General features: G+C 34.6%; 4 protein-coding genes across 4 annotated transcripts in view; all 4 read left to right on the forward strand.

Annotated features, from left to right (window-relative positions):
• The window catches only part of LOTGIDRAFT_159873 (hypothetical protein), a gene marked incomplete at both ends in the record, with an annotated part of 3,740 nt that extends 1,119 nt beyond the window's left edge, over positions 1-2,621 (forward strand). Inside the window, 3 exons of the mRNA XM_009054575.1 lie at positions 503-647; positions 1,028-1,151; positions 2,553-2,621. Of these exons, the coding sequence (XP_009052823.1) occupies positions 503-647; positions 1,028-1,151; positions 2,553-2,621 (338 nt within the window). The remainder of the gene's footprint in view (positions 1-502; positions 648-1,027; positions 1,152-2,552) is intronic.
• Positions 2,622-3,336: 715 nt separating this feature from the next.
• LOTGIDRAFT_74556 (hypothetical protein) lies at positions 3,337-8,734 on the forward strand (the record flags this gene model as incomplete). Its single annotated transcript, XM_009054498.1, has 2 exons — positions 3,337-3,939; positions 8,594-8,734. Coding segments are annotated over 2 exons (744 nt in total), but the record flags the coding sequence as incomplete, so codon positions are not given.
• On the forward strand, positions 8,585-16,305 carry LOTGIDRAFT_53596 (hypothetical protein; the record flags this gene model as incomplete). Its single annotated transcript, XM_009054493.1, has 5 exons — positions 8,585-8,701; positions 8,909-9,375; positions 11,973-12,189; positions 15,859-15,944; positions 16,110-16,305. Coding segments are annotated over 5 exons (1,083 nt in total), but the record flags the coding sequence as incomplete, so codon positions are not given.
• A 4,432-nt stretch (positions 16,306-20,737) lies between these two features.
• LOTGIDRAFT_203791 (hypothetical protein) lies at positions 20,738-22,254 on the forward strand. The gene has a single exon (XM_009054576.1). The coding sequence runs from the start codon at positions 20,843-20,845 to the stop codon at positions 21,266-21,268; it is 426 nt and encodes a 141-aa protein (XP_009052824.1). The 5' UTR covers positions 20,738-20,842; the 3' UTR covers positions 21,269-22,254.
• Positions 22,255-22,681: the final 427 nt, after the last annotated feature.

The raw sequence follows: 22,681 nt of genomic DNA on the forward strand, positions 1-22,681 counted from the left end.
TGCATAAAACTTTAACCAGTGATTGTTGTTCCATAAAGCTGTGTCTATATATCGTACTCACAATTGCTAAATGCCATTCAAAGAGTTTTCATTGTGTTGTGTTCATAACTCATTATGTGTAAGAGGGTGTGGCGTGTGGCTGATGCTGGAACGACTCTCTAGCTCTGGCCTTGAGATCAGAATTTTTCTTACCTTGAGGGTCATTCAAATGGCACCCAATCACCTAGCCAACAGCCATTCAAATGATAAGTAATTGATCATAATTTAGTGAGTGTATAAATTTGTCTTCGGCTTGTTGCATAAGGAGATAAAAATATAAAACTCTACTTGTCTAACTTCAATGGGGACCCAAGCTGAAATAGGTCAGTTGTCTAAAGATCTAATACCGTGAATCTATTAGTAAAAACATGATTTAGATTATGTTTTGATATTTCTAAAACTCATATAATAGAAATGCCTGAAAATATAAAGTAAAAAACGTTTGATTCGATTCTCGTTATAGATTTAAGATATGATGTTGGCTATGCCTTAATGAAATGGGTCTATACAGATGATTTTGGTGGTTATTCTGTTCAATTGGATGATAATTTCTTCATTGAAATGATGCAAGCAGCTAAAGTCTGTAAACTTAAAGCATTACATATCAGGTAGAGAATAGTTTTTGATACCCATTCATTGTTATTTCAATGTTCCTCATTTAGTGAGGTTCTAATGCACAGTCGGTTAGAGTGTTGGTTCTTAACATGACGTCGATCAGTGTTTGATAGTCCGATGACCTTGAATAAGTCATCTTCAATTTCAGTTATAATTTCAGTAAATGGGTTCAGATAATCCCGGAAATATCAATGCAAAGAGGTTTGGTCAAGGACCAGCTGGTAGAAAGAATCCTTAACTGTGAACCTAAGTTGTTATCCTTGTAAAATATAGTTGTTTCTTTCTTTACAGCATAGTCTGTCTTCATTAGCCAATTAAACTATAGAAAGTATAATTTTTAATCTATATCAGTATTATCCTAATATATTTTCAGATGTCAGAAAGCTTTATCAACAATGGTGAACAATGAAACGTGTGAAAGGTTTTTGAAATTGTCTGAAGAATTTGATGCAAAAATATTGAAAGAGAATTGTGAAAAATTGCTTGGCAAAAAAACGGTAGGTTGATTGTATAATCCTAGATTTGATCAAATCATTTTCTTCAATAAATTGGTCTCTCACTGTTTCTCCATTGAACTCAGTCATTTTGGCATTTTTTTTTGGGATAGTATATGGAACAAATCTTTATGTAAATTACAATGTTTTCTTGTACTTGTAGATTCAAATCAGATTTAAAATAAAGATATTTATTCTCAAAAGAATATATTTAATATCACATGAGCCAATTTGTGAGCAAGAAAATGATCTTGTATGAATTTTATTGGAAGCACAGTCAAAATATGTCAGAATTTTTGAAACTTTGTAATAAATAAAAGCTGTAAATAGGGCTCAAACTAAAAAAAATAAGAATTTAATTGATTCAAATTCTAATCTGTTGGTCTTTCCCAACAATGAATTATTCTCAAATAAACTTTTACAATCAGAGCAGAGCAGATCATGCTCATCATTTTAGAACACTTGATGCTTCTTGTTAGTGTGGTTGACATACAACTTGTAATATTTAATTAGTTGATAAATAGTTCTTGAAAAACACAAACTTCTTTTCATATTTTACAGTACTTCTAGAGTAGTTTGCCTATGCTTCCATATTACCATTAATTTTGTTAATTGTTGTAGACAAAATATTAGATAGACTTTCATTTAACTACTATACTTGAGAACTTTTTCTTTGCCATCTTTAGACATTGTGACTATACATGTGCACTTCTAAAGTTACAGTATTTGAATATTGCATTGTAATTCAGATTCTGTTACACTGTTTAAGTTTTAACTGCTCACTACATGTATTAATCTATTTCATCAATGATTTTCATATCTTTCAATGGGTATTCATACACTAATTATCATCTAGAAACAACAAAGTCCATAAAATAATCACCACTTTGTTCAACAAAAATTTATGAGTGAGGTTATTTTGTACTTGCTGAATTCTCCCTACTGCTATGCGAGTTTGCTTGCTCAGATTTTGTAAACTGAGTATCCTTCTTCATTAAAAGATTAATAATAGACAGAGTGTTATAAACATAAAAGATTGTCAGTAATATTTAAGACGAACTAAATTGAAATGTTTTTGATGTATTTACTGAAAAGTGAATTGCTATCACCTGGTCTCTGGTTTCCAAAGCTGGCAAAAGTAATGGATAATGTATCTTATTCACACATCGGCCATATTGAATCAAGAACATTCACATTTATACTGCAGGACGTTGGCTTGAAAATGGATTTGGATCTAAAATGTAAATTTCTTAATGAAAAATATTACAAGATTTAATACTGTTTAATAAGGGATGCCTGTGCTTTCAAGATTTGGTTCAGTGTCTACTCCTAGCAACCATCCACTACAGATTCAGATCCATATCTTTCGATACCTGTCGGCTAAATCTGGCTCTATCATTTCAGGTAATCAATTTACCAAGAATGGAGAGCCAATTTGAGCGACAGGTAACGAAAGATACCGAACAAATTTAGACTATATTTAAAAGAAGTGACCCAGCATTTGCAGAAAGTGCCAGAAAAAGTAAAGAATCCAGATTTGTGAAAAACAAATGTGACAGTACTAATGCAGTCAATGTAAGGTGCATATCTACTGCTGGAGAGACTAATAAAATAACTCTTATTTTCAACTTGCCTTATGACAAGACAGGAGCCAAAACTCTTGTGAGAAAAACTAGAGATTCGAGGGATGCTATTAAAAACACTGTGCATGAACCTTCTAAGATGGTTACTCGTTCCAGAACTGAATCCAATTTAGCAAAATTAAGGCCCGAAAATATGATGACGCATTGTAAAACCATATCATCTTCACAAAATACAAAAACTCCAACCATTCCCAAATCTGAACAGAAAAGTGTGCCGAGAGAAATGGAAAATAAAATGAATTCTAATGAAGATCCAACACAAATCAACCTGACTAGGAAGTCACCAAGAATTGAATCTCCTGGCATTAAACAGACCAAATTGAAAGGTCAAGCTGATTTGCATGTTAACAAAAATCTGCTTGTAAGCGATCCATTAGTGAAACTATCAATGAAACATTTGATTCACCTACGACTGAAAAAAGAATTTCTTGCAAGAGTCCATGGGCCTTTATAAGCATCTGAATTTCCATCTCAGGAAAAGTGGACATGCATCAGAAATAGCTGAAGTCCAATATGGACAGGATTACCTAAGCCAATTAATTCAATGTGAAGTTTGTGGGAGACATGTAAAAGGCTTACGAAACCTAAAAAGCCATCAGGAACGTCACTCCAAGTCATATAATTGTCACATATGTGGAGAAAACTTTACAGAATATAGAGACTTGGTTTCACACAAAGCTGATTGTAAACATAACTTAGTTGAAACCTTTCACTGTGATATCTGTGATTACTCATTTACTACTTCTAGATACAAAGGAGCTGATCTGTTGGAGAAACATAAATTTCGCGAACATGAAGTCAGAGCCCATCAATGCCATCTTTGTGGAAACAAAGCTTCATCTCACAGCAGTTTGTTGTCACATTTGAGAAATATTCATGAACTGGAGAAGACTTTTGAGTGTCCACAATGTCACAAAAAATATGCATCTAAATCTATTCTGAGCGTTCACATGAGTTTTCATAAGAAAGATTGGAAACACAAATGCTCTGTATGTGGAAAGGCATACAAACTTAAATCCCAACTGACCGTTCATATCAGATCGCACACCGGAGAGAAGCCTTTTAAATGTAGATATGGCGATAAAGCATTTATTAAGAAGTACTACTTAAAGGGGCATGAGCTAACTCATAGTGATTCTAAACCATTTGTTTGTAACATCTGTGGGCATGGTAATAAAACTAAAATGGGTCTAAGAGCACACGTCTCTAAGCACAACAAACCCAAACCAGAACGTATTCCTTGTGACTATTGTGAGAAGGATTTCAGCTGCCGTGGAACTTTTATGCAGCATATGAGAAGATTCCACAAGGAATATGTCCATCTATTAAAGACAAGCCAAAGCTATGGTTCTGGCTCTACCTTACCTGTAATCGATGAAGTTACTGTCCAGACTTCTGAAGTTAATGAAGTGGTACCTTTACAAATAGAGAACGCTATTGACTTATTAGACTTCCTAAACTCCTATTTCGGAGACTTAAGTATGATTGGTCAAAAAATGGCCTACCTGTCCCTTTAAGAACCATAATTAGTTTCATATGATCAAGGTTGAAACTCAATATAATGTTATCTGACTGTGTATTCATCATTTGGAATTGTAGGCCTCACATACATATTTTCAAGATTTTGATAGGTGCATTTAACTGTTGCAAATGATTCTGAAAGTCATAATGCTTAATACTATGGTGAAAAGGTTAATAAAAGGACAATAAGCATTACAATTGGCTTATTTGTGATTGATCACAACCTAACAATTTGTAAAAGATAATCTTTCACTGTTCTTAATCTGCATGCTATTTTATTTCATATTTTCATATTTTGTTATTAAATGCTGTTAATGTTTTGATTCGATTTCCTCGGCTGCCCAAGCTTTGATTGACCAATATACAAGCAGAATTATATGACAAGATGAAAAATGACATAGACTATCTCTTTGAAATATGACCTAGACTATCTTTTTGAAAGATGACCAAAACTATCTCTTTGAAATATGACCTAGACTATCTTTTTGAAATATGACCTAGACTATCTCTTTCAAAGATAATCTAGACTATCTCTTTGACATATGACCTAGACTATCTCTTTGAAAGATGACCAAGACTATCTCTTTGAAATATGACCTAGACTATCTCTTTGAAAGATGACCTAGACTATCTCTTTGAAAGATGACCTAGACTATCTCTTTGAAAGATGACCTAGACTATCTCTTTGAAAGATGACCAAGACTATCTCTTTGAAATACGACCTAGACTATCTCTTTGAAATATGACCTAGACTATCTCTTTGAGAAGTGAATTACCTCAAGTAGATATTTGACATCTTTTGCTTCAGATTAAGAAAAAGATATTCCAGTCATTAATGAAATTAGAAATTATGCCTGGTAGAATAAATGTGGTATCAAAATCAATCAGAAACAACATCAAAGAGTTAATGTGACTATTTATTCCAGCAATTTCATACAAAATCATGTTTCGCTAATTCAAATCAGTTCAGATTAAAATCTCAATATCAATGATTGTAATAACGTTCAATTTTCTCCAAAAAACAAGATTTCACATAAAGATATTAAATTATATTGGCTTTTTTCCCTCTAAAGAGGAGCTCAGCTTTTCAACTTTTTTTATAATTTTTTAATTTGAAAATGTGTATCTAGTACATCTACAGTTAAATAAAAGTTAGTTGTAGCTATGATGGATGCGTTTATACAATTCAATGTAGTAACATTTATTTGAGAGTACAATAATAATATATGAAGTAAACTATTAAATTGTTGCTTACTTTGCGTAATTTAAAATTAAAGATTTGACTGTGAGCATGTTTATGGTATTAATAGAGATCGACGTACAACACTGCTGGATATTACGTTTTATTTTTAATTGTCAAATTTGACAGGTATCTGAAAGTTTTGATACCAAAACAGTATTTGAAGAGTTTTGTTACATACCATTGAATATTGTGGAAAAGTTCAAAAGGAAAATTTTGAAATTTGGCTTGATAAAAATAAAATTTGCAAGAAAAAAAATCAAATTTTGAACCAAAATTATTTTGCAATCAATGGTATCTTCATTCAGTTTGGTATCTGGAACTTCAGATAGTCGAAATCCCCTGAATGATGTAACAAAACTCTTCTTTTACCGTTTCAGGGAGCTGGTTCTGAAGACTTTGAAAAAGTAATTGGTTCAATAAGTAGCGAGGATGAGATTATGATGGTTAATGATACTGGACAACAGATGCTTCTGAAGATGGGCCTTGAACATCCAGAACTTCCTATGGATTATGTTGCAGGTGCCCTTCTTTATGACTCTCCAAATATGACGAACCAAAAACCAAAACCTGTTACCGGAGACAAGTTTGAAAAGATTCTTAATAAAACTACAGAAATCAATCAAGAGATATACTCCAAACAATCAAAACTACCCATAGATGAGGGTGGTGTAGATGTGATTATAGAAACTGCACAGCTTGAATATCCTAAAGAAAAGAATGGTGATGAAGTTTCTGTCGCTGATGAAGTTGCTCTTGATGAAGCTGAAGAACTCACTCCAGCAAGATGTTTGGTACAATCAAAACTTTACATAGATAAGAGTGATACAGATATGAATCTTGATCACACCAAAGATCTTCCCAATAAAATCTTCTCTGAAAACCCAGGACTTGCTGCAGATTTTTATGATGAAATCATCTTGAATCCTGAACAGATTAATATTCAAATGAACTCAGATGGTTCCACTATCTCATTAAGTCCACTTATTGAAAATATTATCATAGAGGACCAACTTATTGGTGATTCATCTTTTGTTGAACAAACAGTTATAGACCCCAATAAGACTGACACCTTATCTTCAGTGCCTGCTACCCATCGAACTAGTCCAGACGCTTCCTTGTCCATCAATCCTCAAGATGATGCCCTGCCTTGCGTATCACATGTAAGAACAGTATCTGATTCTCAAAGTTTAGAATCTCAATATGAGACTTCTAATGGGGAGATAATCCCTTTTGAAACAACGAACCCTGATACTGACAAAAACCTGCAAAATGAATCAGAAGAAGAATTTGAGGAATGTGAATTGACAACTGAACAAAAGACAGATTTACTTTGGATGAAAAGTCTTATTGATGAACCCAAGATCTCTTCAAAAGTTAAAAAGAGCGCAAGAAATTTAAGGATGCTACTTAAAGGCCATTCACTCCAGAACAAGAAAAATACCAAGAAATCGTTTAAGGGGGCCTTACAGCCACACATCAGGAAATCTTTAACCAATCAACTACCTGCAGTTGAATCAAAAAATCAACCAACCAATGATGTCCCTACATTTGAAGCTGAAAGTCCTTTAAAGTCTATTGATGATCAGTGTGGAAAATCTTCAGAACAATCTCAAAACAGCGTCGAGGCAATTTCTACCCCAAAATTGACACTGCCAAAATTATCAGCTTTGTCTATCCAGTCCACCAGAGTACTTAGAGGCATTTTGAATGGAAACAAAAATTTAAACCAAGATACACCAGAAAATCCAATACGAGCTATTCCACAAGCAGATTCGAGGAAATCACTGGTAGAAATATTTCGTTCCCAAGAGAAACCAGCTACACCAGCATCAACATGCAGTTCTACTGGTCTCAAATCAAGTTTAGTTTCAGTAACCCATGGTACACTGACAAGTATTTCAGAGGAACATCAGCAGCCTTCAAAAAGACCCAGAACTCAGTTTCAATCTTTAAACTCAGCCGCCACTTCCAGTCCTGTAGAAAAATATCAAACGCCAATAGTAGGTAAAAAATCTCCCATCAACAAACAGCCTCTAGTGAAATTAGATGGTATGCAAAACCCAGCTGGTTCCTATAGTCTTCTGAAAAACAGCTCTTTATTATTAGATCAAGATAGGAAAGCAAAGCTACCTGTTCAAGCTTCAGGAGCTCCTGGTTTAGTTCAGAAACCATCTAATCCAGTGACATGTTCCCGGAATGCCAATCTAACTTCAGTTATTCAAGACAATACTTCTTTCAATCCTTCCCGTGCTAGACAATTTTCAGAAATGGTAGGTTCTCATGTAGGAATTTTTACAGTGAATACTCAGCACTTGAAGACAGGTCGCAATTCATCTAAAGCACCTTCCTCTTCTTCTTCATCAGTGAAAGCTCTTGCCAAACAGAAGAAAACTTCAGAAAAGTGTAAAACTCTTACTAAATCTAAGCCTGTGATCACTGCCATACCTCCACAAACCAATCCTTCTTCAAAGACTTACATTTCTCCTTCCTCTTCACCGTTATCAGTGACTCTGAGATCTTCTAAAAAAGCTGAAAAGCAGATTATACGAAGACCTCAGAATAATCCTAAACCTCCAACTCTAAAAAAGCTTAAACCTACAAATCCACCAAAGAAGCCTGAAGCTTCACCTCCAAAGAAGCCAGAGTCTTCCCTATCCTCACACAAGCCTGTTCCAAACCAGCTTTATAAGTGTCCAATATGTGATATAGGGTTTTCTACCAAAGTTGCTCTAGACCAGCATTCAAAGAATCCAAAGAACTCTCATTTTGAATGTTCTAAGTGTGGCAAAAGCTGCAATGCACAACTTGGTTTTTGTATCCATTGTTTTGTTGCTTCTCAAAAGAAAGAAAATAAAGATGCAGAAACAAAAGATTCTAATAATAGCATAATTTTGGTTGTCCACCCAAATACGACAACAAATTCGGAAAAAGGGTTAGAAGACAAGATCCAAGGTCCTGAAAAAGAGGCGAAAAACAAAGATCACGAAAAAAAAATGCAACCAAAACGGAAAAAGCAATTAAAAAAGATAAAGCTAAAGAAATGTTCAATTTGTGGAAAAATATTAAATAGTTATTATCTTGCAACTCATATGAGAACCCACAGTGGAGAAAAACCTTACAAATGTGGTGTGTGCAGTAAACATTTTGTCCATTATAGTGGTTATGCAAGACACATGAAGTTATTTTGTAGAAATCACCAAGTATGTAGTGGTTGTAACCTGGTTTTGTTTGAAGAAGAACAAAAGGACCATATCTGTGGCACCAAACCCAATAGACCTCTTAGTCAAGAATCTAAGAAACGTGTGAGTCAACCTGTCGTTTGTGAAATTTGTGGAAAAGAATTTCATAAGAAGAATTACTTGAATTATCATATTAAGCACGTCCATGACAAAATCAAACCTTTTCAATGTGATGTTTGTGGTAAAAAATTAACTAAGTACATCAGACGGCACATGATGCTGCATAGAAACGATACAAGGTTTATGTGTAAAATATGTGGGCGTATCAACACCTCCAATTTTCATTTACAAAAGCATATGTCAATACATTCAGATGCCAGGCCCTTCTCTTGTGATATTTGTGGTAAAACTATGAAATTGAAATATACTTTAAATGCTCATATGAAGGTTCATTCTGAAGTTGCAAAAAATCAATGTAAAGTGTGTAACAAGACATTTCACTGCTTCAGTAATTTCAATATTCATATGAAAAGACATGAAGGAAACAAGGACATCCCCTGTAGTCAGTGTGATAAGAAATTTTATTCCATTAGCCTACGAAATGAACACGTTCAAAAAATCCATCTTGGGAAAAGGAAGCGGTATTCTTGCCGTTTTTGTGATCAGTCATTTTCTTTTGCTAGTTCAAGATCGAGGCATTGCGCCAGATTGCACAGTGATGTTTATACTCCTAAACACCAAGAATATATAGTACTTAAACGAACTAAACCATTGGATAACTCAATGGAACTAACGACACCTCCAGACAACACGATGGAACCGGAATCGGACAATGTACTAGGTTCTGAAATTTCCAATATATCAAAATCAGAAACGGAGATTCAGATAGATTGTATTACTGAGTTAGTAGATAATGCAGCAGACTTTGTGTTGGAATCCATTACTTGAATGTTATTTAAAATCAAACATGATTGGCAATGCCATTTGTAATATAAATCTTACTGTAAATTTTAAAAGATTATCGTAAATATTCCTTGAACTCTGAATGTAAAGCGTTTGTTACAGTTACAATTATGTGTGTTTAAAATAGGTAAATTATCAGAAGCCTTATTCCTGAATAAATTAAGTAAAAAAAAAAATCCAGATTTTAAAGACATACAGTAATCTGATTGGTTAATGAGCCTAAACTCTTTAAACAATTTTAGAGATTGACCAATCACATGACTGAAACTCTAAAATCATCTTAAAATTAAGTTTCAAGAATAAGACTCCAGGTGAGCTGTTAACAAAATTACTAATTAACTTGGCCAAAAAATTCCTGTTTCTGAGACTAACGTATTGATTGGTCAAACGGATGACAGTCCTGTTCTTTTAAGTCACAAATATGCTGTGACATCTGAAATTTTCAACTTAACATTCCCATATTATTTTTTTCTAGATTTTTAATTGTCACTGTAATATTGATTGATTCTCTTTTCTGTTTGCTTTTCTGGATTTTGATTTTCTATTGTTTGTTTAAAAATGTTTTCTCAGTTTATTACTATTGCAAAGCATTTAATTTGTTCTTAAATGATATTAAAATTACCGTAGAGTAAAATGTTGTTCTTGCCAGAATTTCAATTAAAATATCCAGTTATAACAACACATTTTAATTTGTTTACTCTTCTATACATGTATGTATATATAAAGACATCTTAAAGAGATTATAAAGAGATTTTCTATATGTTGTATGTGTATTGGAGACACTGATAGTTTCAATTGTTCCTGCAATTCAACTAAAACTAAGTGCTTTATGATGTCACTCCCTTTAAATTTTGCATCAAAGCTTTTGGGGGTCGACGCCATAAAAACGTTTTATCAAAATTGCAGGAACAACAGACATCTGATTGAAAATTAGAAGGATGTAAATTGATGCTATCAGAGTCCCCGATATGCATAAAAAATTCAGAAAACCACTTTACTATTCCTTTAAAGGTACTGACATTGAAAAGGGTTTGATAGGACAATAAACAGATCTCCCATGTGCTACTGCCTCTCAGTGGTTGGAAACTGATTAAAGAATTCCTTCATTGTCAGCTACATCCAATTTTTAAGACTACAGTACGAAAGGTCTTTTTACTGCGAGTATATTATGTATATGTATTGCTCAGGTCCTGAGGTTTATTGTGGGAAGAACAATGGTTCAGCTCAAAAGTAAGATGTAACACTCTATTTCATTCATTAAGGTCTTGTATATGTGTTCTATTTCACTGTCATTTCAGGAGCAGGAGGTCCTTCATCTACATCATCCAAAGGATTCAGTTGAACAGATAGTTGTAACACGAATGGATAGTGATAATGATTCTATGAATGATGAGGTTGATGGTTTCATGGATGAAAACCCTGAAACTGTCAAAGATCCTGGAGTAGATGATGAAGAAGCTGCAAAGAATAATCCAGAAAAAAGGCCAAAAGAAGGAGATGTTGAAGCAGCTGCAACTGACAGGGAAAATCATTCCAAACAAGATTCTCTTTCAAAGAAAATCACAAAGAAAACAGTTTCAGTCAAAAATAGTCTTGAAAATTCCCCAAAAGATAGTCTTGAAGTATCTAAAGAAGTTGCTGTAAAAGAGGAAAAAATTGACAAATCAGATGAAACGGATGTTCAGATTTTAATTGGTGAGGTCAACACCAAGAGGTCATCAGTCATCAGCCTCATGTTGAACAAAAACAAACCAACAAGATTGAGAAATGCCCCTAAATTAAGGGATCTTTTAACACAACCTGTAGAAAAAAAAAACAGTGTTTCTAAAGTGAAACCAAAACCTAAGTCGCGGAAGAGGAAAAAAGAATCGATCTTGGAAAAAGGTGACAGTCTGCCTGAACCAGAATCTAAGTCACAGATCATGATTAAAATGGATGTTGCCAAAAGTGAGGATGGGATTCCACCCCCACCTGTCATTAAAAAGAAACGAAACAGAAAGAAATCCTCCGAAATTCCCAAGAAACATAAATGTGAAATATGTGGTCAATTGTTTAGCAAAGCAAAATCTGTTGAGATACATCAGAAATCCCAACATCTGGGTATTGCTTTATTTACTTGTGAAATCTGCGGTAAGAAATTTAAATCTGAGTATTACAGATATCATCTGGAACGACATAAAGCTTCAAAACACTTGGTGTGTCATATTTGTGGCAAAACTATGTCAGTAGCGAGGGATTTAAAACGGCACATTCAATATCATAATGCAAGTAAAAGATCTTGTACATACTGTGACTATACTTCACAATCAAAATCTGCGTTGGATATACACATTAGAACTCATACTAACGAGAGACCATATACTTGCTCCAAATGTGGCAAATCATTTAAAATTAAAAGTTCTTTGGAAAGACATATGGCTATACATGTAGATGAAAAACTTTATAAATGTGATGAGTGTCCGTGGGCATTTAAGCATCCCCACAGACTAGATGTCCATAAAAAGAAAAAGCATGCTAGCGAACCGAGAAAAAGATCTTCATGTGAATTGTGTAACGTCACGTGTTGCGATAAAAGCACTTTAAAACGTCATTATCGTCGAAAACATAAAAACCAGCCCATCCCTTCAGAGTCGACTAAACAAACTGTTATTGTAGAGGATGTGCCCTCAGTCGCAGATGTAGAAGTATTGTGGATGTAAGGGAGATTACTCCAGCAGACAAAAATCCATGCTTTGTCAATATTCTGCCTTCAATATAAGTTTATAGGTACAGAAGAGTAGGAGGCAAAACTCTATTCATTTCATTTCATTAAAGTTTCTATTGAATATTATGAGGTTTTCGAGTTGTTATAAGTTTCATGTCTTAAACAGTGCAAGCATAAATGGATAATTTTCAGAGTAAAACTTTCATTTAATGACTTATTAGCTATTTGTGTATTATTTGCCCAATTTGTAATGCATGATTATATGATTATGCAACCATATGTTAAAAATGAAATTAGCAAGTAAGTTTATGCCATAGAATGACCATTGGTTATTTAACCATCTGAATCTTATCTTTGATTATTAACAATGAAATCAGCAAGTAAGCTTCCAGCACAGCATGAAAATTATGTAAAATTCCATTTCCATTCCAGTCAATTTTTAACTATAACTAATTTCTATTAGCTGTTTATTATTACCTATTAAAGGTTATTTTTTCTATATTTGTTTGTCATAGTTTAACTGTTGGTACTGATAAGGTACCAGTTATTAATACTGTTAAGACTTGCCATTATATTCTGATATTTCTTTTTTTTTGAGTAGAAATGAAATCCTTCATAATATTTTGCTAACAGAGAGCTAGACTGGTGTTAATATAATGTATTATTAATGTTAAAATATTGTAAATTTATATAAAAGCTAAGGTATAATGTGTGTTGTCTATAATATACTGGAATAAAAATCTGAGTAATGTTCTTGTCCATGGTAGATTAGATCCCCTTTCATTAACTCCCTGAAATAATCCCTTTGCATTTCTGAATTATTTGTTTATCTTGTAAATCTCTCCAGAAGTAGGTAATTTTCTATCAAAATGATGTATTCCAATGCTGAAATCCACAGTCCCTACTTTGACCTAGGCCAGTGCTTCTATAAGAGAGTATCTGTTATAAAACCTTATACTGCGTAATCTGTTAAATTAAAACTTGTTGGAAATAAAAGATGAATTAAATTGATACTGTCATGAAAAGGATTCAGGTACTATGTGCATTTAAGACAATAATAGTTTCTATTAAAAAAAAATATAAAAGCTTCTATTTGCTTTGTGAAGATTTCCTAGTGGACTGCTCCAAAATAAAACATGATCAGATTGTTACAGTTCTGTCATAAATTTCAGTCGGCTTGTTGTGGTCAAGCTTTGTTTTTGATAGTGAAAGTGTTAGTGACTGTAAATGTCTTGATGACTGGTTTTTTTTTTCACTATTGATCCAGCTGGAAGTTTTTCCTAAAGATAAAATGTTTCTTTTGACTCATACACTTTCACAAGTTGTTTTGGATAATTCTCATACCTCCACATTTATCAAATACATAGGAGAGGATAGACACAGCTGGTCAATCAATCACTGGTTTAAACTTTTATGTTCTTTTGTTGTTCCATACAGCTGTGTCAATATATCATACTTAATATTTATAAATGCCATTTGAAGACTCTATGTGGACTAGGGATTAAATAGCATCCATTTATTATCAATGAAGGGGATTGTTCTTGAGTAAATTTGTAGTATGGATAATTTACTAAAGGTTGAAAAGGGTATTCTCTAGCTTATTTATGCATACATATATTGCATCATATCATTTTTCCCGCCAGATGTCTCTTGTTCCTGTAATAATAGCAATACCGGTAGTCATGTATGACGTCACTATTGCAAGAACCTTTGCGATAGTAACATCATAAAACCCCTTAATTCTCTTGGATAGCAAAATCATGACTGAAAATGGTGTAAATATCTGCTATAAGTTTTCCTGGTACACAACAAATTTAGAAAACCTTTTTACAATTTTTTTAACGGAGCTATTAATTCCAAAAAATTCTCCATAATCTTAAAACTGAATATTTGTATTTTTCAGAATGTGGTCAAGATTGCTGATGTGAAGATTCCTAAAAAAGTGGTTGATGTGTTTGATGATGATTATTATGCTAATGATGATGAAGACAATGGTGATAATGATGATGATGATGATGATGACTTTTTTGGTGATAATGCAATGAAGAATGATGTTTTCTCAGATGGTGATACGAGAACAGATGCAGATGCTGGTAATGGTAAAAATATTAATAAAGATAAGACCCAGGCCAAAGTTGAAGCTCCAGGACAGATTATCAAACTGGAAGTTGATGACGTAACATTCGAAGAGAGCTCATCCATTAACGAAATGATATCGGACATTGAAATACCTTTCACTGAGAGCAAACAGTCTTCCACAATTCAGATTGCCCCATTAGCAAACGATGCTGCCATTGAAGTAAGGGGGACTACTCTTTCTGGAAATCCTACAACAACTATGACTTCTTCAGACTCCTTAACCGCTTCAAGCACTAGCAATGATTGTGCTAACAAAGCATCTGTTGATCTGACTCAAAACGACAACCAAGAATTCACCAAAACTAAAGATCCGTTGGTTACAAGATCGTCTGTTGACAATCCAGATCTGATTAAGAACCTTTATAATGATAATGAACTAGACCACGCCTATACCAGCCCACAAAAGAATTCCAAGCCCATTAAGGATATTTCTCTGAAAGCTATAGTTAACCCTCCAAACGTTCTTCCACCAGCAAAAAGAAAAAAATTACTTGCTAATCCCGTGAAAAAGACGGAGAACTACATTGATAAGTTGAGAAATATCATCAATGCCCCTGACGAGTATAATCCAGAACCTCAACCCGTTTCCTACATATTCAAAACATTTCCTCCAACATTGTACGTAGACCAACCAGTAATGACATTTCAAGGAAACAGCCTCAATACTGGCACCATGAGACTACGTTCAGCTTCTCAGATAAAGACTGAACCAATGGAGATCAAAACAGAACCAGTTGAAGAATCACAAACTGAATGTTCCCAACCAGCAACAAAAGAATATACATGTGACGTTTGCGGAAAACATTTCACGGGTTGGACAGCCTGGCATCGCCATAAAACCGTATTTTTCAAGGGCATGCACTGGAAATGTGACGTCTGTCATAAAGCTTTTCATACACAGCATGCGTCAAAAAAGGACAACCATGGATGTTTGTTGTCAGTAAAAGATAAAGTTTATAAATGCGATATTTGCGACAAAGTATACAAGAATGGACACAATTGGAGAAACCATCATCGAACTGCCCATCTTGGCTTGCCGCCCTACCGAAGCAAAAAGAAACCTAAACCTGTCAAAGATCCAAATAAACCACAGAAATTGTATCCATGTGATGTTTGTGGTAAAAAGTTAAAGGATTCCACCAGTTTGAAAAGACATAAATATGTTTATTTCCCCCACATGCACTATACATGTAAGAAATGTAATAAGTCGTTCCATAACCTTCACGATTCTCAGACTGAAAACCACGGCTGTGGATTGCATGTTAAAGGCAAAATCTGGCATTGCGATATCTGTAATGTAAATTTTAAGTGTGGAAAGAGTTTAAGATATCATCATAAATCCAAGCATCTGAATCTAAAACCCTTTCAATGTGACATTTGTGGTAAATCTTTTAAATCATCAGCGTTCAGATACCACATGAGTCGCCACCATGCTAAAGCGAAGGATATCACATGCCACATATGTGGTAAAGCTTATGCCATTCATCGAGATTTAAAGATACATATAAACTCAGCTCATGAAAATCCCAATCAATTCTGTTGTGAAGTATGCCACTATACATCACAAAGCCGTAATGCAGTTGTAGTTCACATGAGAACTCATACTGGAGAGAAACCTTACTCATGTGATGTGTGTGGAAAGTCTTTTGCTACTAAATGTACGCTGGAAAGACATACACCTATACACACTGGAAGTAGACCATTTGAATGTGAAGAATGTGGGAAAACCTTTCCTTATAAAGCTGCTTTAAACAAACATACCCGACTACATCATTCCGACCAACCTCGAGAACGTTACGGCTGTGAATTGTGCAATGAGACCTTTAGCACCAAGTTTATTGTGAAACGCCATTATAAAAGGAAGCACTCTAGAGAGTTACTTGAAAGTCGTGTAGCTACTGATAACGTTGTCTTGGAACAAGTGGATGATTTAGAATTTATAAATTCTTTGAACTACCCTGCTGAATAATTTTCAACCTGGAACGCCTGTTGTGATCTACGCTGAGTTGGATATTGAACAACAGTTTGTAATGAGATTATGCCTTCATAGTCACGAACTTTTAAGCCAGATGGTATTTGTGGTAATATGATCATATTCGTCCACTTCTGACAATGCACTTCGACCACCTATACTTTTGGGACCCGGCCCACTTGAAACTAGGGCGGTGCCGAGCCCTCTCAACATGTTAACACTCACTTTTTCTGCCCAATCGTGCTCGGCCCGGTCGACACGGATAATTTTATGCAATGTAAACGCGGATTTCAATTTCTAAAAATACACTTCAGATCGTTTGACAAGGGTGATTTTGATATTCTTATATTTGCCGCCTGATACGAAGCTAGTTGGATCACGTGAACCACACTCCCATATACTTATGGATAATTATGATATTCTGTAGATTATATTTTTGAAAACCAGATAATTTGTAAATAGAGTTGGTTGTTTGTTTGTTGTTGAATGTTACACAGTTAATTATGTTACAATAAATTGTTTATTAACTCAATTCCACTAATTTTTATACTCTCCTTTTTTTGTCACCATCCTTGCTAATCTTTCGATAACGCTAGCTGCTTCGTGTTCTCACTTCGATTAGCTCATGAAAGTATTCTAGGGTATATAATTCCTGCAAAAGTAAGAAATTAGATTGATTTTCCCGAGGACTCTGTCACTCGTACCTTTGATAACTTAGTATGCATACTGCTACATCCTCACAATGACAAGCTACTACGAACCACTTATACCTTGAATGCAATAGTCACTTTTCTTGTATCACAGAAGTGTATACATGAAGCCATTTGATTGGCTGTATTCGTTAGTTTCCAGTCCAATCAAATCGCTTCATTTACAAACTTCTGTGATACAAGAAAGGTGTGAAGTTCATAATAGTTTTACATTGTAAAGATGATACTACAGTCAATGTCTAGGGTGTGACAGGCCTACCCCCTCCCGCCTCTCGCCTCTCTCTAGCTACGGGCCCTTTTCCATTATTCAATTGACCATGGGAGGTCTTTGATTATCAAAGAGTTGACTGTAATTTTTCATGTAGGCTATTAATGTGTTGATATTGAAACACTCGACTTTTGTTTTGTGTTAACAGCACATAACTTTATGAATTAATGATAAGACTTCGTATCTTAGCTGTTGAAACATGCAATACAGATCTTGACAGATCAGATCAAGGGCGTTTTTTTAAGCAGGGGAATGAACTCAAACAGTACAAAGATGAATGGTGAATGAACGGTCTGTGTTTAACGTGATATTTTCGAGAAGGGGAGGGACGTTACGGTGGTAGTAATTGTGATAATACGTGCTTTAAGCTCTTAAACGGAATATGTATTGCATAATGATATATGCTTACTTGGTCAATGGTTGTAGCGGCATCCCTTCTGATTTTTTAACCCGGTTTCCCCTTGCCAGTGATGCAGGTCGGAGGGGCTGACAGGCTGTGCACATTAAAGATCCCTCTACATCTGTCTTGTCCTGCCATTAGCCCAATTATATGCAGAAGTGAAGGACATAAAACTCCATTCATTTCATTTATAAAGCCGCCTCTTAGTTCAATTAACTTTCTGTATAATGGATTACATGTATTCGTCCAGTCTTAATACGAATCAGAATACCAAATTGAAATAAATCAAACATGAGTCTGCAACACAATTTCTTATCTTGGTTCAATTTTCAGTCCACTCCTCGCCATTGGTTTAATCATTTCAACTAACTTCTGAATAAAAAGCAGAGCTTAATGGCATTCTCCACAGTCTGGTAAATTAATGCTTAGATAATAATTATGTTAAAGGGGAATACCCATACAACAGTTGCTTCCGGATGACACATGATAGCTTTCTGAAAATTATCTCAGCTTAGGGTAACCAAGAGGGCCACTCAACCATTGTTCCACAAAAGTGTCCTTCTATCTACTACAAGGTGTTTCGAAATAAGAAGCAGATGGAGTCCACAAAATGATAGATACTCAGAGAGAAACTTAAATAAATACCTGTTCAGAATCACTTTAGTTTGTGTCCATACATATTCTAGTTTAGGTTTTGGAAGCGGGATCTAATTTCGAAACACCCGGTATAATCTGTACACAACCTATCTAACTGGTCAGTAGATAGTGACCACAGAGTAATATTGAAAGAACATAAGAGACAAAAGTTACACTGTATGGAACTCTATGATTGAGACATAATGATCATTAGTTTGGCACTATATATGACAATTTCCTGTGCTCAATGTGAAAACTGTGTTTGTTTCAATTTGCTAGTTGGGTGTGTAGATGACATAGTTTTCATAATGTGATACGAAAGTCGGCCTACAATGACTCTTACAGCAAGTTTTTCGGGCCAATATCTCATAACTAGGTTAAAGATTCGGGCAATCTCAGATATCTCGCACCCTCGCCCCCCCTCGGACATAAACCTGGCTCCTTCACCTCTTAGACTTACGTATGCATAGGTTAATATGCATAGTTTCGTTTTTATTTTGGGTCGGTCTCCATTAAGACGAAAATGAAATCTAATTTTAATTAGATTGGTATTAATCATAATCTGTTTAGAACTGGCCCACGTCTTGTGGTAAGAGAAGATTATAAAATACGTGCTGAACCATCTATAATTTAACTGAATGATAATATTATTTACACTAACGATAAGGAACGGTTTAGTTTCCATTGATGGGGATTCAGACGTGGCCATGAGTTTTATGAAAGAAACTATTTAGTAATTTGAGGTCTGGCTGACAGAGGCTCGTGTATTAAAACATGTTGAGTTTAAAATGTGTAAAATGCTTCCAATTGTTATTGTCAATCTCTCAAAAGCTGGAATCCAAAGATGTGTAAGCCTGATGCTGCAGAAATTCTCTCATCCAAAACTAAATGGACTCCTCGGTCTTTATTGATCCTCAATTTCTTCTTAAATGTGAAGCAATATTCAATTAACATTATTTACTGTATATACAGTCTCTAAGACAATATACATTTCAAAAACTATCTTGCAGAGAGTCATCAGCGCTCCGAAAAGAGAGACTCAAAATTCCCTCAATGGTGATCTGGATTTAGGAACTTGATATCTCAGAAAAACCTAAATCATCTTTTTTTTGATATTCCTGATAAATAAGATCTCTATTGTAATCTAACAAGCTTTCAACTACAGTCTAAAATAACAATGACAAATTGTGATAAGCAAATAGGCTGTCTATTGCTCTACTCTCGGCAGCGAAATTGTAATGTTATTCAATTATTTTCCAAAATATAGAGTATGAATATACTGAAATGAATTTATACAAGATAAGTGCAATGACATTGTCAATTATTGATTCATCAGCACCCGGAGCTCATCCAGGACGTGCAATTACACAATAAAAAAAGATTTCTGTATCAGGAAGGTGTTTATTGGAATAAATAACAGTCCATTATCAGTTTTCTTATTCTTTCTAGAACGTGATAATGAACAATACCAGCCATGCCATTACTTCTAGGAGTGATTACCAAGTTATTCCTCGAATATTTCCTCCTACTCTATCAGACACTCGAGGGTTAGGCTGTACCCATTGGTGGAGCCAGGTTGACGAATATCTGAGGTTGACCAAGTTTCTAACCTAGTTTTGAGAGTCATGCACGACAAACTTGCGTTCGGGGCTGCGAGAGCGCGGCTGTCGCCTCTGTCCCTTTTCTTTCTTCTTTCCTTTTTTTATAAATTGGGATGGCACGATAACATTTCTCGTTTCAATATTATTCATAATGTATCAAAGCTAAGACCCTAGTATTTTTACCTCAAAATCATACATATATTAGACACCTTTTCACCAAATAACAGCTCTATAGGTTGAACGACTTTGGAATAAAATCCTTTTTAAAATCCCAGGGTTACAGGGATTTTATCGCTCTCCATGGAGTGTCTCTCTTTGGTTTTAAAGTTAGAGCTCAAGAGACTTTATAGAAGTGTGGTATTTAATATCAGGGACTATTCGAATGTACAGTCTAGAATTTCTTCAAAAAAGATAGAATAGAAGGGCGTAATTAGGTTAAGATGGCGGTGATCCTTCGACTTCCCACGCGCTTAATCGCAAAAAGGACTTAAATGCAAATTTGGGTTCTATTTTTGGTCAATTTTACATTGGAAAGGCTCTTTCTTCAAACTTTATCCCTTTACTGATGAATAGAGCTTAACCGTCTTTAAATGTATTTTCTGATCCGTAAAATAATCCACTAATTACCTCCCTTTGATTTCTACATAAATCTAAACCAATCCGTATTGAAGAACGATAATAACACATGGCGAAGTAAAGTGTAAACAAACGAAGAATGCCGAAAAATAAGAATTCGAGTAAGTCTGCTACAGACATGCCTTCCGAGTTAAAAGACAAATTCAGTGAATTGGACTCGTTGTTGACGGACATAGAGACAAATTTCCAACCTTTACTTCAGACTTCTTTGATCGAAATGACTGAAAAATTGAATGCTTTGGAAAGAGCCAAAATGGATCTTGTAGCGGTCTATTCCTTGAACTCTTTATTTTGGATGTATTTGAATATCAGTGGAATCAATCCTAAGGACCACCCCATTAAACAAGAAATGGACCGAATCAAAGAATATATGGCAAGGGTCAAAGAGATTCAAGACAAAGCCCTTGCGCCCAAATTGGACAAACCTGCTGCCAAGAGATTTGTTAAAAGTGCTCTATGGCAGGCAGCAGTTAAAGGGACTCAGAAAAATGATAAGCCAAAATAGCATTGAGTGGAAAAGCAGGAAAAGAGACAACATCCATTTGGAATTACTGAAAGTGAAGCTTTTTTATACTTTACGAATATACAAAGTGCAATGTGATGGACAATAACCTCAGCATTGTCACAGTTTAGTAGTGGCATTGTGGATGACAGGAAATGGGAAGATCTACACCCACAGTGTGGGTTATTATCAAATTTTGAACTCCAGTTGTTTGTGTAAAAAATGTAAAGAAATAAATTTGTCAACCGATAAGAAAAAAAATCCTTAATTTTACTAATGAACTTTTCAAATCATACATATACAATAACCTATTGATGTTACATCGTATTTATAGCATCTTATCACCTTGCAGTCAATAATTTATCTGGCTATTCACTGTGCCATTCCATTCTGAAAGTAAAATATAAACTTGAAAGTGTGATGTATGTAGTAAGTCATTTGCTATTCAACAAGAATTTAAAAAAATGCCTGTAGACTCTATTAAAATGAAATGAATGCTGTATGACTTTTTTGCACCACGTGTGCTGATGTTTTCACGATCTAAAAATTGAACACGTTTTCAAGAACAAGGGCAATAACTCATACTCAATATTATTCAGTATCGCCCTGAAGAGTTCATAGGAAGTGTATGACGGAAGGTTGAATATTTCATACTGGTAATTGTTACTGTACTAAATATTTTTATTCAAAATCAAAGCTGCCAGTGGTTGTATATTACTTTGCCTGGCAAGCTATCTTAGTATGCTTTGGACAAGATTTTGATTAACAGAATTGTCTTGCTTGTACTGATTTTTATATAGACTCATTTTTGCCAATGTTGAGAACTTGAATTTTTTGTTCATTATAGAAAGTAGGATTCCTGTAATGAAACTTGAGATATTTGTGATGTATTTAATGTAGAGAGCAGGTTATAATCTATTTTCAATTACATGTAATATAATTGTGATCACAAGTACATGTACATTTTATAAAAAAAAATTAATTAGTTTAAGATTGCATTTTAATTACTTTTCATTATTATTTGTGTAAATTTTGAGATAATAGCTAAATTAAAATAATATTATATAAAGGGAGCGGGGGAAGGTCTCAGACAAGTCATATTTACCCCCGTTCTGCCGGGGGCGTCCTTTGACAGATATTACATCGAGGTATTCCGGCATTTGATTGCACTAGAAAAGTGCCTAATGATGTCAAGGTATTAGACTGGGTAATACCTCTGCATTGTGAAGATTAGTGGTTCAGTGTTTCTGTATCAATGGCCGTTAATCTCTTTCTGATTAAAGGGACAGGTGAGCCAATTTGTTGACCAATTATACTTTAGTCTCAGTGTTGACAGCTCACCGTCGAAATTTGAGCTTTCCAATCCATGTGTCCAAAATTACCTGCGTTTGAATGTTAACTATCATTTATGATACT

This window comes from Lottia gigantea (genome assembly GCF_000327385.1).
Source record: "Lottia gigantea unplaced genomic scaffold LOTGIsca_22, whole genome shotgun sequence".
Classification (NCBI taxonomy): Eukaryota; Metazoa; Mollusca; class Gastropoda; family Lottiidae; genus Lottia; species Lottia gigantea.

Excerpts from the sequence above, each read along its gene's own strand:
- LOTGIDRAFT_203791 (XM_009054576.1), top strand. The coding sequence starts at position 20,843 with ATGCCGAAAAATAAGAATTCGAGTAAGTCTGCTACAGACATGCCTTCC.